Here is a 17,937-nt window from a genome sequence, read left to right on the forward strand (position 1 = left end):
ACACAGTGAGAAACTATTACCCACCCGCTAGAATGGCTAAAATGAAAAAGAATGACCATAGCAAGTGCTGATGAGGGCATGGACCAACTGGAATTCTCACCCATGTCTGGTGGGAATGCAAATGGTTAAAGAGAAAGATGGATAGATCGACCAATCAGATTGATAGATTGATAGATGAGGTTCTGAGAAGAGTCAGAGCTGGACTGGAGCTTTGGCTCTGCCACTTGTCATTGGTTGATGTCTGGCAAGTCACTTATGGTTTCTAGACCTCAGTATGTCCATCTATACACAAGATAATAGTAGTACTTAGTGGGGTCATCATAAACCATAAAGGAGATAACATTTATGAAATAGTGCAGTGCCTGTTACACAGCAAGTGCTCCAAAACAGTAGATAGATTTCTCTATTATTATTGTCACTTTTGTTATAGTTGTCTCTGGGGTCATTGAGGGATGGATGAGCTCTGTTTCTGCAGTGCCAGCACTGTTCTGGGCAGGCAGAAGGTCCTCAGTGCACATTTGTCAAATGAAAGAAAAAGCAAATGAAGTTCCATTTCAATGGAAGATGTCAGGCCTCTGTTTGAGGACGGCAGAAAGACTGGCAACATTCCACTTTGAATATGAGAGGTCTAATATCTGAATCCTCAGCCTAAAACCAAGGTCGCTACATCTGTTGAAAAGTTTAGGGATTTTGCTTCACTCGTTCAATGAGACTTGTCCAGGTGGCCTCGGCCTCCCCCAACAGCATATAAACATTTTCCACATGTCACAAAATGCTCAAAACCAATTTCAAGTATACTTGGCCTTAGCTGACATAGTTACAAGCCCTTTCACAAACACATCTGAGATGTCCCAAAGAAAAGGCCTCTTTGGGATTGAACTTGGGGGTTTGGAAGGTAATGTGGTAGATGAAAAGGACTGAGGCTGTATTTAGGAGCCAGCAAATGAAAAGAGGATCCCATGGAGAACATAAGTCCTCCTTCCTGCTAGGGCCTCTGGGCAGGGATGGCACATCAAGTTATAAAGTGCACCACCAGCCCCTCTGAAGCCACTGAGACATGGACATGGACCATCAAGAGGGGAGCTGGTGGTAATTTGATCAATGCCCCATTTTTAGCATTCCTTTTGCACAACACAATGTCTGACTTTTGCTGGCAAAGTCTACACACCTGCCAGGAGATATCAACAAAAGGAAGAGAAATCCCAAATGAAGAAAACCTTTCCTGTCCAGTATCGAGATGAACTAAACACACCCCAGTATGCCTTTACTTTTATTCAGCCGCTGCCTTCTTTTCCAGCCTGCTGGGGGGGATGGTAATTTCCAACAGCACACTTCATTTCTCTATGTCACAGGGCCCAATGAAGAGGTTGGTGTGCAAAAGCCAATGATAAAACTAATATACATTTCTCAAGTGTAGTCTCTGGAGGGATGAATAAGCACAGCTGCTGGTTTGAAGACCCTGGTACATAAGCAACTCCCCACAAAGGTCCATGTTTACATGCCTACATAAATCCCAGAGAAGCATCCATAAAACAGAACAATATAGTTTGCTCTTATTCTCAAATGCCCTCATTAAAGAAATAATTTAAGGGACTCAGTCACTCATTCAAATATTTACTGAGGGCCTACTGTCAGCCAGACACTGTTCCAGGGGCTGAGGATAGAGGGATGAACGAGTCAAGCAACCTCTTTCCCCATGGAGCTCACATTCTAGTTGGCAGAGATAGGCAACAGATGAACAAGTGAATACCTAACATAATGTCAAGTAGTTGATAAACGACAGGAAGAAAGTAAAACAAATGCTGAGGCTGGAGAGTGACACAGAGGTGCTGTTTTTAGAAAGGAGGAATGTCCAAGGAACAGCCAAGGAGAACCCTGAATGAAGCAAGGGAAGGTGCCATGATTGATAGTTACAGGCTGAGAGAACAAACAGCAAGGGCAAAGGCCCCGAGACAGGAGTATGACTGGTGTGCTTGAGGAACCCCAAGGAGGCCACCAGGCTGGCTCTTTTAAAAGATGCCCTATTGTGGAAAATAGAACCAATAATAATTATGACAATAGCTAATATTTAATGTGGATTCATTATGTATCTGGTACAGTGCCAAGTCCCTTACTTTGACTAACCATCTGAGTCAACCTTCATAGAGAGCAACTGTCGATATTCCCACTTTACAGACAGGAAACTCGTGGCTCAGAAGTTAAATAACCTGCTCAAGGTTATCAGTAGCTGGATGTACCTGGATTCAGACAGATCTGTCTGCTGTTAGAGCCCAAAATATTAACCAGGAGCTGTAGGACTGGTTTTACTCTTTTAAAGTAAAGTCTTTCTCTTCAGCCATAATATTCAAGAACAATATAGTTAAGACTAGTGAGAACTTCAAGTGACTTTGCAAAAAAAAAAAAAAAAAAAAAAAAATCGTCATGCCCAATCTCCCAGCCAGATGTCTGATGTGGAGAAAACGTTCTTTTCCTAAGCGCCAGAGCTTCCAGATGGAATTTCTACTGTCTGTGGAAAAATATGGGAGGAATTACAAAAACTTTTCTTTGTGTTCTTTGAAGACCCTTTCTGTAGATGTTTGGTTTTTATCCTGGGCTGTTTTCATCATCTATTTTCTACCTAACTTAGTATATAGGTTGTCTCTACATAGTGGTTTTTCAGAAAAAAAAAAAAATCACATAAAACACACTTAAACACCTAACTCTTCATTTAGGGTCTTCAGATTCAGATTGTCATTTAGATTGTCAGCTGATCAAATGCATTTTCTCTAATGAAATCTAACACACATGTGTGCGCAAAGCTGCTTTCTCTTTCCCTGGAACCAAACCATTGTCCAAAGATGTGTGGTCTATTATTTCTCATCAGTTAAGACCGTAACAGGAGGTCCATCGGCAAAGCAAGCAAACTTCCTCGCAACTTAGAATATTATTTGAGCATAAGTACTCAGTTTTTGCATGCCCACTCACCCACCACCAGCCCCTTCCCCACCCCCACCCCCAGGCCAGAACAAAAATACTCTTAGGAAGACTATGGAACAGAAAACAAGAGGATTTGAAATTTCAGAATGAACTAAGTAGGTTAACAATTGGAGTAAAATAAAACAAAGAACACTTCCTGAATTTTATTATTGTTTCATTTTGCAGATTTAGACACACAAGTACACACACACACACACATAAAACACACAAAGTCCTAAAAAGTCCTAAAAATAGTACAGTGAAGCCAAATTTTAACTAAAGAAGAAAAGGGTGGAAGAATTATCATGATTGATAATGTCTTTTTTTTAAACAAAGTTTTATTCCTTTGGTTGAAAAAACATATATATATATTCTTTGTAGATAATTTCAAAACCAGAAAAATTAGAGAAAGAGGGAGTAAAGACATCACCTCTTATTACCTCTGAGCAACCACAATAATATTTTACATATTTCTTTCTAGCCTGTTTTCAACATATAGTTCTTTATTTTTATATATAAATAAACAATGTGCCTATGAGACATTATATTCTTTTTGGTATCCAAATAATATTCCAGGAAATAAATCCCCCAATATTTATTTTATTATTACTATATTATTGAGTATTAACAGCTTCTACTTTTTACCTAATCTAAAGGATGCTGCAAATTTCAGGAAGAAAACTGTCAGATGCTTCTGGATTGTATCCCAGACACAATCTCCAACATGTCATCTGGCCTCCATTATTTTACCTGTAGACTAAGAGTTGCCCAGGACAGTGGATGTTAAAAAAAAAATTATAATGAGTTGCCCTGAATTACCATTTTCCAGGCTTCTGGTAGCCTTAGGAATTTGTGTACAGTTGTGAATGGTATCCCCCAGAGTTGTGCAGTACACAACTCATACAACTGAACATAATAGCCCTACCTCTTTATACTCTCCAGTCAGTGCCCACACAATTCCACCCTCCCCAGGCATGCTTCATGCTTCCATCTCTTTGTCTTTCTCTCTCCACTCTACCATCAAAACCCTACTCCTAGGGCAGACTTGCATGCATTGCTGGTGGGCATGTAAGTTGGTCTAGAAGCTAGACTCTAGCTTCCCTAGAGCGTAACTTAGCAATAATTATAAAAACTCCGAAAAAATGTTTCAGGCATCCTTGAGCCATCAATGCTACTTTTAGCAATAGTTCTTATGAAGAAAATCAAACAAGGGTACAAAGACATAAGAACAAGGATGTTTTTCATAACACAGTTTATAACAGGAGAGAAAACTAGAACGTTCAATCATTTATGGTAAAATAAGTTATGGTTTGGTGTATTCAAAGAAAGGAATATCAAGGAACATTATGAATATCAAAGGAGTAATATTATTGAGGTGGATCTTTGTGTAGTGACAAAGAAAGATATTCCCAATATATCATCAAAGGAAGAGAACAGGTTAAAAAAAAAAAAACCCTACACTGTTTATCATCACAATTTTGTAAAAAGAAATTTACTTACGACTATATGAATAGGAAAAATTCTAGAAGGATGAACACCATCAGATAAGTTAAAAATGATATGCATTACTATTTTTTCCAAAATTGATAAGTATTACTAAATAGTTTTTTTAAAAAGCAGACATGTCTTAGAAAAATTTGCTCATGGGGACAGGCTTCCTCTCCCCAGCAATGGACAAGCCTCTGGCTGATGCAGGCCAAAATCTTTCCGTGGGGCAAGTTAAGATCACCACTCTGCATGAGTGGACCCAGATTTTCACTTTGTGCCAAGAGCCTCCTTCATGTACAAATAAGCAAGAATGTAGAAATTTTTATGTTAAAAATTGTCATTGTTGGGACTCGACATTGTAAGTGACAAAAATCCATCTTGAAAAGGATTCACTGGTGTAGCTGAATCCAGGTTCTCAAAGTGTCCCTAGGGCTCAGCCTCTCTCAGCTCTGCTTGCCTTTGTGCTCACTTCTCTGGCAGGTTCTTCACACAGAGGCAAGATGGCTACCAGAAGCTCCAGCCTGACAGCCTGGCCCCTCAGCAGCAAAGAGGGCTGCTCTGTCCTAACAACGCCAATGAGAATCCCAGAATTGAGTCTCAGCGGGTCTGACTGGCCTGATTTAACACACCCCACCCCTGTAGCCAGGGGGGTGCAATATTTGAATGTCCAAGCTGGCACAGGCCCACCCCTCCAGCCAGGGCATGGCCTGCCCAACTCTAAAACTCTGGACTCTTTTCTTACACCAAGCTGCTTCTCTTTCAGGGCACTTCATCTACCCCTAGAGAAAAGAATGAATGAGTTAAATATAAATGCACAGATGCTCATTGTTCTGTGTAGGTAGAGATCAGGATCTCCCATCTTTTTTATTTTTATTTTTTAAATTTTGCAAGACCACAAAGGAGCTGCTGAAGCAACTTGCACTGGACTGTTCACTTTCAAATAATGGGTAATGACTGATGGCCTCTGTGATTCTCAGCTGTCACAATGCCTGGCAGGGGGTTGCTGAACTTAATATCACTCAGGGTGTCTAGGCTGAACTAGACAGAATAAAGTAAAACCAATAAAGAGAAGGCATAAAACACTACAAACTCTTTTAGACAGAATAAATATTCAGTGGATTTATCTGGTCTCTGCTTCCCAAACCATTAAAGAAATTTCGATTGTTATGGCCCTTGACAACCTCATTTGAACTTCACGAGAGAGTAGGGTTTCTCTATCAGTTGTTAGTTACTGCATTTAGTATTTCATAAACAGAAGATCACCACTTGATGGGGGAGAATAGGACTTATCACAAATCATACTTCAGAAAGGAGAGTTTTCAGAGGACTGAATTTCATTCACAATATCCAAATGGATTTTTTTTTTTAACACCCAGTTTTGTATGTTGGAACAATCTGGCTCTCTAACCACTAGTTTAGTGTTTTGATAGAAGTAACAAGAGAATGTCTCCTACAAAGGCACTTAATGTCCAGTAATAAATATCAGGAATTTATTTACAATGCTAATCATAAAGCCCCAGCAACAAGGAAAGTTTCACTCAAAATAGCCATTCATATTACATGATATTTCTGTTGATGGGGCCAGTTAAAAAGTATTTTTAGAAGATGTCCAGCTAGTTTTGTGCTAGATGAGTGAGGATATTAGATTTTTGGATTTTAAAACTTCACAGCGAGGACAGTAAAATCTACATGGGAGTGGGTAAGAAGAGAGCATTTGCATGTGTTATCGCTGTTAGGGTGCTCTCGGGGTACACTTTATAAATTCCTAAGAATCTCTTCTGCTGGTTATAGGAGGATATTTAATTTTAATGTTTAATTCTTACTGACAGAATTCAGAAATCAACAACTTCTATCACAAGAACACACAGTCAAAAGGAATAAAGTAATGGCTTGTTTCTTATTTTTTCCGTAATATTTATCTATTTCATTAGAATTCACATACCATAAAATTCACCCTTTTTAAGTTTCCAATGCAGTGTTTTTTAGTATATTCGCAAAGTTGTGCAATCATAACCACCTTCTAATTGCAGAACATTTTCATCACCCCAAAAAGAACCAGTACTCATTAGTAGTCCCTCCCCGTTTTCCCCTCCCCTCCCAGCTCGCAACAACCACTAATCTATTTACTATCTCTATGGATTTGCCTATTTTGGCCATTTCATATAAATGGAATCATACCAATATGTGGCCTTTTGTGTCTGACTTCTCTCACTTAGCATAATGTTTTCAAAGTTCATCCATTTTGTAGCATGTAACAATAGGTACTTCCTTCCTTTTTACAGCTGCATAATATTCCATCATATGGATATACCACTTTTGTTTATCTATTTATCAGTTGATGGACACTGGATTGTTTTCACATTTTGGCTACTACAAATAATGCTGAGCTGAACATTTGCTTACATGTTTTTATGTAGACATGTGCTTTCAATTCTTTTCAATATACCTAGAAGTGGAAATGCCAGGTCACATGGTAACTCCATATTTAACTGTTTTCCAAAGTGGCTGCATCATTTCACATTTCCACTAGCAATGTATGAGGGTTCCAATTTCTCCACATCCTCACCATCACTTATTTTCTGTTTCTTCTTCTTCTTCTTATTATTATTATAGCTATCCTACTGGCATGAAGTGGCATCTCAGTTTTTATTTGCATTTCCCTGATGACTAATGATGTTGAGGGTATTTTCATGTATATATCTTCTTTGGAGAGAGGTCTATTTGAATCCTTTGCCCATTTTTAAATTGGTTATTTGTCTTTTCATTTTGAGTTGTATAAGTTCGAGTTCTTTATATATTCTTGATATAGACCCTTATCAGATATATTTTATTTTTTTCCATTCTGAGGCCTGTCTTTTCACTCTCTTGATGGTATTCTTTCCAGCACAAAAGTTTTTCATTTTATTGAAGTATAATTTAACAATTTTTTTTCTTTTGTGGCTTGTACTTTTTACAACATACCTAAGAAACCACTGTCTAATCCTAGTCATGAACATTTCCACCTTTATTTCTTCCAAAAGTTTTATAGTTTTAGCTCTTAAATTCAGGTCTTTGATCCACTTTGAGTTAATTTTTGGATAAGGTAAGAGGTAGGGGTCCACTGCATTATTTTGCATGTAATATCCAGTTATCCATCACCATTTGTTGAAAAGAATATTCTTTCTCCACGGAACAGTCTTGGCACCCTTATATAAAACCAATTGACCCTAAATGCAATGGTTTATTTCTGGATTTGCAATTCTATTCCATTGGTCTGTATACCCATCCTTATGTCAGTACCACACAGTCTTGATTACTGTAGCTTTGTAGTGAGTATGAGATTGGAAACTGTGAGTCCTCCAACTTTGCTCTTCCTTTTCAATGATGTTTTGGCTATTTTGGGCCTCTAGCATTTCCATATGGATTTTTGGATCAGCTTGCCACTTTCTACAAAAAAAACAGCTGGGATTCAGTCAGGGATCACATTAAATCCGTAGATCAATTTGAGGAGTATCACCATCTTTATTAAGTCTTCCAATCCATGAACAGGGGATGTCTTTTCATTTCTTCTTTAATTTCCTTCAATGATACTTTGTAGTTTCCAGTGTACCAGCCTTGTACCTTCTTGGCTACATTTATTCCTAAGTATTTTATTCTTTTTTATGCTATTGTAAATGGAATTGTTTTTAAAGTTCATTTTTGTATTATTCATTGCTAGTGTATAGGAATACAATAGATTTTTGTCTATTGATCCTGCACTCTGCAACCTTGCTGAACACATTTATTAGTTCTAATAGATTTTTAGTGGATTCCTTTAGGATTGTTTATATACAAGATGATGTCATCTGTGAATATAGTTTCACTACTTCCTTACAATCTTGGTGTCCTTTATTTCTCTTGTCTAGTTGCCCTGGATAGAACCTCAGTACAATGTTGCATTGAAGTGGCAAGAGAGGAAAAGAGACTATCCTTGTCTTTTTCCTGATTTTAGGGTGAAAGCATCCAGTCTTTCACAATTAAGTATGATTTTAGCTGTTAGTTTTTCATAGATGCCCTTTATCAAGTCAAGGGAGTTCCCTTATTTTCCTAGTTTGTTGAGTGTTTTTATCTTGAAAATTGGTTGGATTTTGTCAAATGCTGTTACAGAGTCTACTGAGATGGTTATGTTGTTTAAATTGTTTTAATTAAACAACAATCATGTTACATTCACTTTGTAAAAAATATGTTCAGTATATACAAGGTAAGGATCTCCCGAACTCTTTCCTGGCCTCCCCAAGGTACCCATTGTTGTCAGATTGATGTGTTTTCTTTTCCTATAAATGTACATATATATATATATATATATATATATATATATATATATATATCTGTGGAAAATATACAATATTTTATTTAAAATGTTAGAATATTGTACTTAAGGATTTGCAGTTTGCTGGTTTCACCAAAAAATATGACTTTGGTAGCTCTCTCCATGTGAGAACATATAGATATACCTTTTCTTTTAAGACTGCAAAATTTTCCATAATGTGGATCTACACAGTTCCATTTACGTTCCCCTACTCATGGGCATTTACATTATTTTCCATTTAATTTCTTTTTACATTTTACATAAAATAAAATAAAGGGACAAAAAGAGAAGCGATATGCTCTCACATTCTGTGGCAGGGACTGCCCTTCTGTCATTATAATGGAATTCTGCAATTTTTATGAGGGCACATGGCTCCCCAGAATGACTACATTTTCCAGTTTCTCTTGCTAGATGTGGTCATGTAATTAGGTTCTGGGCAGAGAAATGTAAGCAGAAGTGGTCAAGGGGAATCTTCTGGAAGCTTCCTTAAAAACAGTTGGTGTGTGTCATTTGCCCCTTCTTCTTGGACCCTCCCTCCCTCCTGCTGGAGGGAACATGGACCTGAAGTCTAGAGCAACCCTCTTAGATGTTGCAGTGACCTTAGGAATAGAGGTCACAAATAGAAGACCAATGATCTAGAAGGAGTCTGGGTCCCTGAGGAGCTCGTGGAGCAGAACCACCTCCAGCCTTTTATGTGAAAAAAAATTAAAATCTATTTTATTTAAGCCACTATTACTTTGGGACTCTGTCACTTGCAGCTGAACGTCATCCGACCTGATATATGGGCTAAATACGTTAGCCTGGCATCAAGACCCTCCGCTGTCTTCTGGAATCTCTATGAAGACCTGGCATGATTACTGTTGTGCCCCCAGCCCCAGCCCCATCAGTCAGCTGCTCCTGTGGCTTCCTGCCTGGTCCCCACCTGTTTCTTATCCCTGGCATACAGTCTCAGTCCCAGCTGACATCATCAGTGTCCCACCTTTCTTTTAAGCCTGAGATCAAGCCTCTTTTCTCCATGGGGACTTCTGGGCTCATCTCAGCCATTAGACATCATTTCTTTTGAGTGACAACTTTGGATGTTTTTCCCTCACCTGGCCACCTTCAGTTATGTTTTCAGCCGCAGGAGGTATTTGAACAACTTGAACTTTCATGCAATTGGACACTGGCCCCTCAAACATCTTGATAAACATTTCTAGCTATTGTGTGATGATGGTGCTGCAAGCACAGTTAAATTTTGGCCACTCTGACATGTTTTTACATGGTAGTGTTTGTTGATGTGATGAACTGAATTTAGCTGTGTGTGTGCATGTGTGTGTGTGGGGGGCGGTGCTTACTGTGTGAGAGAATCACAGACAAAATAGCTGCCCTTTTGTTGTTACATACTCAGTTACATACTTGGGTTCTAGGTATGATTTTGTTTAAAGAAAAGGCTTTTCTGTTTGAAAAATAATCAGAAAATCACTGCTTTATTGCATTTTGCTGTTATCATTTCATAAAAAGAAACAGAAAATAGAAAAGTAAAACTGCTGATTCTGTGTAGTATGTCTCAAAAATGTAACAAACTGGCAACAAAGATAGAAATCAAAGGGCATGGGAAAGAGAGGAATCTTTCACCTCAGTTGGACATTACTAGACTGAAGCTAACTGCTGGTGTTCAATTATGAAAAAAACAAAAAAGACCACATTGATAAAATATGTATGAAATGCTGAAAACCTAAGTCATCAAAGATTGCATCTAAATCGTGGGGTGTAATAGGGGGGTTTTGTAAATGATTTTAACTCTCTAGGAATAGATCGCTCTTTATAAGTACAAGTCCATTATTTAACTTCAACACTTGACTTCCACCCATGTTTTCAGGAATGTTTCATGCACCAAAGGAGTTGACTGGCTGGATAATCTCCCCTCAGATAGTAAGCTCCTTGTGATCAGGGTCAGTCCAACGTAATGGGTATCTAACAAATATCTGTTGATTGACTGTAGCACATCAGCATTAATCTAACTTCTTGATGGATATCTGCTTAGTGGTGCAGTCACTCAGTGTATTTCTCCTGCAGCAGCTCCGAGGAGTGGAGCTCAGTATGGGGAGACCTCAGCATGGAGATCTTTGGCCTTCATGTAAACCCACAGGGGCCTCTATGTACGCCCAACTTCACCACTGCTGACCTCAAATGGAAACTCATCCCATTGCCTTCAGACCCTTAGACTTGGTGGAGCCACGTTGCTGCTCAGGATGGGAGCTTCATGTTTACCTGGCAGCTTGTTAACACAGATACTCTAATCGCTAAATAATCAGAGAGGTCGTGCACCCATTTTAACATGAGATCCACATGCCACTGTCACATGTGAATGGTGAGAGTGTAAACAAGTACATCCTTCCTGAAGAACCAATGTGGCTCAGGGGCTCTAAAAAGAACTCATCCTTTCTTAAGGGTTAAATCGTGTCCAAAAAGAGATGCCACATTGCTAACTCCCAGTGCTGTGAGTGAGACCTTATTAGGAAACAAGGTCTTTAAATTGTGGTAAGTTAACATGAGGCCAAATTGGGTTAGGAGGGGCCCTAATCCAGCGTGACTGGTGTCCTTATAAGAAGGGGAGAAACCCACAGACAGACACCGGGCAGGGCCTGAAGTGCTGCAGCTGCAAGCCAAGGAAGGCCAAGGATTTCTGGCGATCAACAGAAGCTGGAAGAGGCTCGGAAGGGTTCTCCCCTATAGGTTTCAGAGGGAGCAGGGCCCCGCTGACACCTTGATTTTGGTCTTCTTGTCTCCAGCGCTGTGAGACAATAAAATCCTGTTGTTTCAAGGCCCCCAGTTTGTGGTACTTTGATACTGCAGCCTAGGAAACTAAGATGCCCTTTGACCCTGGAATTCCACTTCTAAGAATCCCTCCTCCATAAAGAGGCAGACAAATTTGCAAAGATGACTGCACAAAGGTGTGTGAGGCACCATTTATTACAGTAATGGGACACTGGAAACAACCTCAAAGCCCAAAACAGGAAAATGGTTGGAAAAGACAAGTTATAAAAGAAAAGATAATTTTCTGCATGTTAAATATTTATATGCTATCCTACCTATGAAGATTAGTAAAGATTGGCAAGTTTTATACCAAAAATGTTAAAGATGACTTATCCTTGGGTGATGGAATTATTAGTGACTCAAAAATTTTATTTGTTTAAAATTTTCTCATTTTTTTCCCTAAAATGTACATTTATTGTTCCTTCCATATATGAAATACTATTTTTTAGGCAATACAGGCCAGTCAACCCAACTTTAAAAGGTTGAAGGGTACTTTGAATGGTGACTGCAAAATAAGTTCTGGTGAAAATTCTAAATCACTCTTTAATACCTGTTTTACAGAGAATGCTATTCCTGGAGGTCTGGATAGGAGTGCCAATATCCTAGGCTTAAAATCAACTAAAGTTTCCCCACGGGCATTCCACATCACAAAAATTTCCCATCAAGCTGAATGCCATAATTGCCCATGACTTACCAGATAACCCCTCCAGAAGGACTGAATGTAGAGCGCAGCATCCTCTTCTAGGAACAGAAGGGAGAGTGGGATTGGCGGCCGAGGGCTGCAAAGCAATAAAAGGGTCATGTGCCCGTGAGAACCCATCCTTTAATCTCCATCATGCCTATGGTAAACTAACATTAGGGTCTCTCTGAGTAAGTGCCTCACCCATCCCCATTCTTAGAAAGCAACAACTTCATTTTTGATAGAAACATTTATGCTTGAGTTAGTATTTCTAATTTTTAAATCTGGGTTGGTTTTTTTTAACCACATAATCTTAAATCACTGGTTAGTCGGTTCTTCCTTTGAGGGGCCCGGTTTGCTAAAGTGGCATGTTAGTCCTGAAGGTATAGCATATGTGTTACTGACAAAAGACTATGTGGACCTGATTCAAGAGACCCAGGAAAAGTGATCTTTATATGCTGCATTATGATTAAGAAATAATAAAGGGCTCTTCTTCCAACTTTCCATTGAAGGGAAATTAGGTGGTCCATCTCTTTCCTGAAAGCAAAAAACTGGGATTTATCTCTGATTGGTATGCATTCCATGGTAATGTGGTTTAAATTTATGCATATTTTAAAATTAAGTTCTGTTCCTACATCTTAATAAGCAATAGAATATCTCAATCTCAAATGCTGGGTCAGTTTATAGGATCTGCTTTTGTGGAATTTTTCAGATCAGATTATGATAGGGGTTTTCTATTATAGATACCACACTTAAAAATCATGGTTACATGCTCTTTTCTTTTCCTAAAAGTTTTATAGAGGCATTATCTGCTGACGAAGTCTTACAAGTCAGACTTAATTCTGTGTCTTTGTTTCTCCAAAGTATAAGTATCTCTGAAAAGCAAGAGCCAAGACCTTTCAGATATAGTACAAAGAAATAAACTTCTGTGAAAATGTGGATCACATGGAGGCTGATCCCAGGAGGGGATTTCCAAGTGCCCTGGCCTCCCAGCTCTCCCTGATCACAGTCATCCTAAGCGCTTATGCTAACTCTCACTGTATAGAGACCTCGACTAATCTGTCCAAGGCCTCACAGCTTGCAGGTGGCCTGGGCAAGATCTGGGCCCAGACCCACCCAATCCCGAAACCCAGGCTTCTCTTGCAGTGACAACCTGACACTCCACACCTCACCTGGGGAAACACCTGCAGCTGCCCAGCCTGGCACAGATGACCGCAAAGCTAACTGACAACGACACACGATTCTCCAGGATCTGGGGTTTCGTTTCCCTCTAAACCTTGAATGAAAAATGATGACAACAATAACAACAACAAAACCCCACAAAGTCTTGATATAGTATATTTGTTTGAATGAATGAATGCCCTTTTGAATTATTCCGCAAAATCAAAGAAATCAAAGCCAGAAAGCACCCTAGAGGTTGTCAAGATTCTCATTTCTCACGAGTACAGCGTGATTACCAGTCTCTGGTTCTCTGCCTGGCAGACCAAGTAAAGGAGATTCTTCCACTTCTTTGGAGAGACAATTACACCCTTGAAATGATATCATTGCTAGAAATCTTTCCCTAATGTTCAGTTTCCATTTTCATTTGCATAACGAGGCTGATCCCAGGAGGGAGGCCAGGGCACTTGGGTTGGAGGCAGGAGTGGTTCTGTTTTTGTTTCCACCACTTCCCTAATATTCAGGTTTCTTGGCTATAACCAAGCATCAGTATTCACTGGAGGCTATCACTGGAGGTAGGTCGGCTCCCTGCTTTCCACATCAAATATGTCTCTCCTCATCCATTGTTCTTTTTCTTTAAATCTCAGTTGTGTGACACCAATGAATCACATCCTTAAATAATTTCCCTTCACTGGTTAAAAAGCAACGTCTTCTAGAGAGACTGTTCCAGTTTGCTAAAGCTGCTGAAAGGCAATATACCAATGGAGCCTTATTAGTTCATAAATTCAGAGTTCTAAGGCCATGAAAATGTCCCAGTTAAGGTATAAACAGGAAGATAACTTCTCTGAAGAAAGGCCAGTGGCATCTGGGGTTCCTCTGTCACATGGGAAGGCACATGGCTGGAGTCTGCTTGCCCTCTCCCAGGTTTAGCTTCTGGTTTCCGCGGCTTTCTCCAAAATGTCTCTAGGCTTCTGTCTTAGGTTCTCTTAGCTTCTTCTGGGGGCAAATTCTGGATAACATATCTTAGCTTCTCTGAGCTCTCTTACAGGACTCCAGTAAAAGATTAAGACCTACCTTGAATGGACAGGGTCACCTCTTCATGGAAACAACCTAATCAAAAGGTCCCAACCACAAAAGGTCTGCCTCCACAGTATTGAATTAAAAGAACATGGCTTTTCTGGGGTATATCACAGATTCAATCTAGCACAGAGACCCTGGCGTTTCTAAGCAGACCTTGGTGTGTTAGAAGTGAATTGATGAGAATAATGCTATAATGCATTCTTACTAACTGATACTCACTGAGTGCTTTCTAGACTCCCCTCCCACCAGCCTTGCTCCCTGTGCTCCAGCCACACTGGTCCTTTCATTTCCTCAAACGGGCCATGCTCCCTCCCACCTTTGGGTCTTTGCACAGGTGTTGTCCTCTGCCGCCAATGTCCCCGAGTCCCTCCAGGGCCACCATGTAGAACTGTGCCAGTTGTTCTCTGCTCCAGGCACCCAGCAGATGGGCCAGAGGGTGGTTAAATCCAGCTCATGATCTGCTCGCTAAGCTGTGCTCCTTGGTGTGGGGCTGCATTTAGCCTAGGGAAGGGGAACATTTTCCTAGTTTGCTCAAAGGCTCCATAAGGGCTGAGGTGGGGCAGTGGGGGGTGGGGTGGGGAGACTGACACCTCTTTCACCCGGTTCACTCTTACTCCTTCTTTGGATCTCCACTCCAACGTTATTAAAAGATCTCCTTTGAACAAGTCAGGCTCCAATGAGCTTCCTGTAATTTTCCTTCCTGTTACTTGGCCCAATTTGGGGATATAAGCCCACTGATTATCTAATCAATGCTTAAATCCTCTGCTGGAGTGAAAGCACCATGAGGGGAGAGAGTGGGCCTGTGTTTGCTCCTCTTGGTCTTCACAGGCCTCAGTACAATGTCCAGCACATTGTGATCACTCCATAGACACTTGTGGACGGAGCAGTTGGTTATCTCTGTGCCTGGCAACACTTTCCAAATTTATTTCATTTAATCCTCACATAATCATAATGAGCTATTGCTATCCTTCTTATGGAGCTGAGGAAACTGAGGCTTAGAAAGGTAATGTGACAGGTTCAAGGTCATTGGCCATTTCCTGCTGAAAATGCAACTTTCCTGGGAAACGGAATGGCGCAGAGAGAAGGGAGGCCAGTGCACAAGGTCACCAGCATGGAAGTCAGTATTCTAGCAGCTGCCAGTGTGAAATAGAAGAAAAAATAGTCTTCTGCCTAGAAGAAAAAATAATTAGGGAGAAAAAAATCCATAATCATAAAAAAATGCCCCAAAGGTAATAAGTTGGCAGATACTCTTTTGTCTGAATCGCCAGAGAAATCGTATGTAAGGACAGCTAAACAAAGGGGAGTTGGCCACTTGGATCTGAGGGGAGAGCTGATGAGGTCTTTCTGTTTAGCCCCATTTTCCTGTTTTAACTATGTTTTTCTCTACTGATGTCATGAAATCCTCAAAGCAAAAGTATCCCTGTTTTGGAATAGCAGTGGGAAAGGAGAACCACAAATCTCAGGACACAACCTGCTGGGCTGGCCCACTAAAGGGCTTTCACCAGCAAAGAAACCCTGACCCGCTCTGCATAACAATGACATCTCCAAAAAGCAAAATGAGATTTCTAATGGACCTTTAGGCAGTAATGTGGGGCCACCTTTGGTGACATCCCTGCTTTCATGGCTAAATAATGGGGCACTGTCTAGTTTCCAGACCAAGAATGATTATGAGAAAGCCAGGGCAAATCAAGGGCTAAATGAAAAGGCCATAATCTTCAGAGAGTAGTCCCTGGGAGTTATCCATCATTTCAGCAGGCCGGCTTGAATGGGTAGAAGACATGCCACGCCTGTCTCTGTCTTTTGGAATCAGTGCGACTGGCTTCAGGTCAAAAAAAATAGAGTGAGGAGAAGTGATCACTCATCACCAGGGAATCATGGAGAGGAGGGGAGAAGAAGACTGTGTCAATCACAGTGGAAGGCCACGGAAGCTCCTTGGGGCTCAAGTTGGACACCCGCACAGCAGACATATTTTGCAGGTTCAAAACAGGCCCAACAAGATACTGCTGAACGTGTTTCTGAAAGAAATTGTTTCATTGGCAGTGCTCATTTGTCACATCCTTTTTATTTCTCAAATGTGAATGAAATATACTTTAACCAGAAAAATCTATGCTATACTTCCGAGAAGGAAATGGAATTCATTTTTCCCACTGCGTTGTGTGTGTGTATATATGCACACTTCCCCCCCCCCCCCCCCCCCCCCGCTTTTAGATGTTAAGTAAAAAATTTGCAGGACATAAAAAACATACACTACAGCATGTTTACAAAATGCATGCTAAGAGACTCTGAGAAATTAGTCTTTATCAGTTTCTCCACCCAGCTCTAAGATAAGTTAAAGAGATTTCATCCATAGCAGATTAAAGTAAGAAGGAGAAAAGCTTGCTTTTTATCAAAAATCATGAGTCTCCGGATCCAAATTCTATCCAATTTTCATTAGGCAAGGGTTTCTTGGAACATGAAAGCAAAACACAGAGGTAAATCCAGTTACAGAGATGGCACAGACCTTAACCAACCACCATTCTTAAAACCTTGCAGTGGCCCAGTATTTGATGGTGTCCACCCATCACCCATCACACTCAGCAAAAGAGACATTACCCACCCCCAAGACTTGCCTTCAGCTTTAACTGGTTTCTCAAACACTATGTTCACATTTTTGAATTATGAACTTCAAATATTTGGAAGAAATATAATAGAGATGACAGGGAACGGTGCTTCCAGACATATGATAACTAGCTGTCAGGATGGACTCTCACAGGACTCTTTCAATTCCAGTCCTCTGGAATGTGAGGACTAGCTCCAGAAACCAACAGGAAAGAGGCCAGCGGGATTACTCTCTGGCAACCTTAAAGCACGTTTAGAAACCATGGTTCCTAGGATATGATCTTGTTTTCGCCCCCTCGCTAATCTCCACCTTGGAGACCAACAAGCAGTTATTACCCCAGCATCAGGCTGACTCATTCTCCTAGTTAAACACAGAGTCAAGTCCGTTTTACCAACCCATCATTGGAGGCAGTATATGTGTCCATATAACAGTGCTCACTAAACAACACACTCAAATACCACGTGCTCACCCCTGTGGATTTCCGTTATAACGATCTTCATAAACAGGGCTGTGATACTGAATATTTTCTTATATAATATGCCCAGATTGCTATGTTATTTAGCCTCTTTTTTACTGTTTACCATGTGTTTTCTCTAAAGTGACTTAAGGAAAACATGAGTGGGGTATTAATTTTCTGTTTAACCATATTTCAGTAGAGGAAAGCACAGCAAGTTTCCCTTGATAAATATTGCTGGAGCTTCTGGTGTAGGTATATGAACAATTCATTTACACGCAACAATCTCTAGAACACTGATATTTGGAAATAACCAATGATATTGCAAAGGACATCTATGTGAGTGCCTGACCATGATCCATTGCCTCTTCTTGTAAGCACCCCCATTTTCTTTTAGGAGA

The 17,937-nt window shown here is 40.2% G+C and overlaps 1 protein-coding gene across 6 annotated transcripts in view; it reads right to left on the reverse strand.

Annotated features, from left to right (window-relative positions):
• IQCK (IQ motif containing K) overlaps positions 1 to 17,937 on the reverse strand; it is a 145,515-nt gene that overhangs the window by 67,020 nt on the left and 60,558 nt on the right. For 4 of the 6 annotated variants that reach the window (XM_037814360.1, XM_037814362.1, XM_037814359.1 and 1 more), the window contains one exon: positions 12,261 to 12,345. The exons of the other annotated variants lie outside the window; for them this stretch is intronic. In XM_037814360.1, coding sequence (XP_037670288.1) covers positions 12,261 to 12,345 — 85 coding nt within the window. The remainder of the gene's footprint in view (positions 1 to 12,260; positions 12,346 to 17,937) is intronic. 6 annotated transcript variants of the gene reach the window in all.

This window comes from Choloepus didactylus, chromosome 21 (assembly GCF_015220235.1).
Source record: "Choloepus didactylus isolate mChoDid1 chromosome 21, mChoDid1.pri, whole genome shotgun sequence".
In the NCBI taxonomy this organism is placed as follows: Eukaryota; Metazoa; Chordata; class Mammalia; order Pilosa; family Megalonychidae; genus Choloepus; species Choloepus didactylus.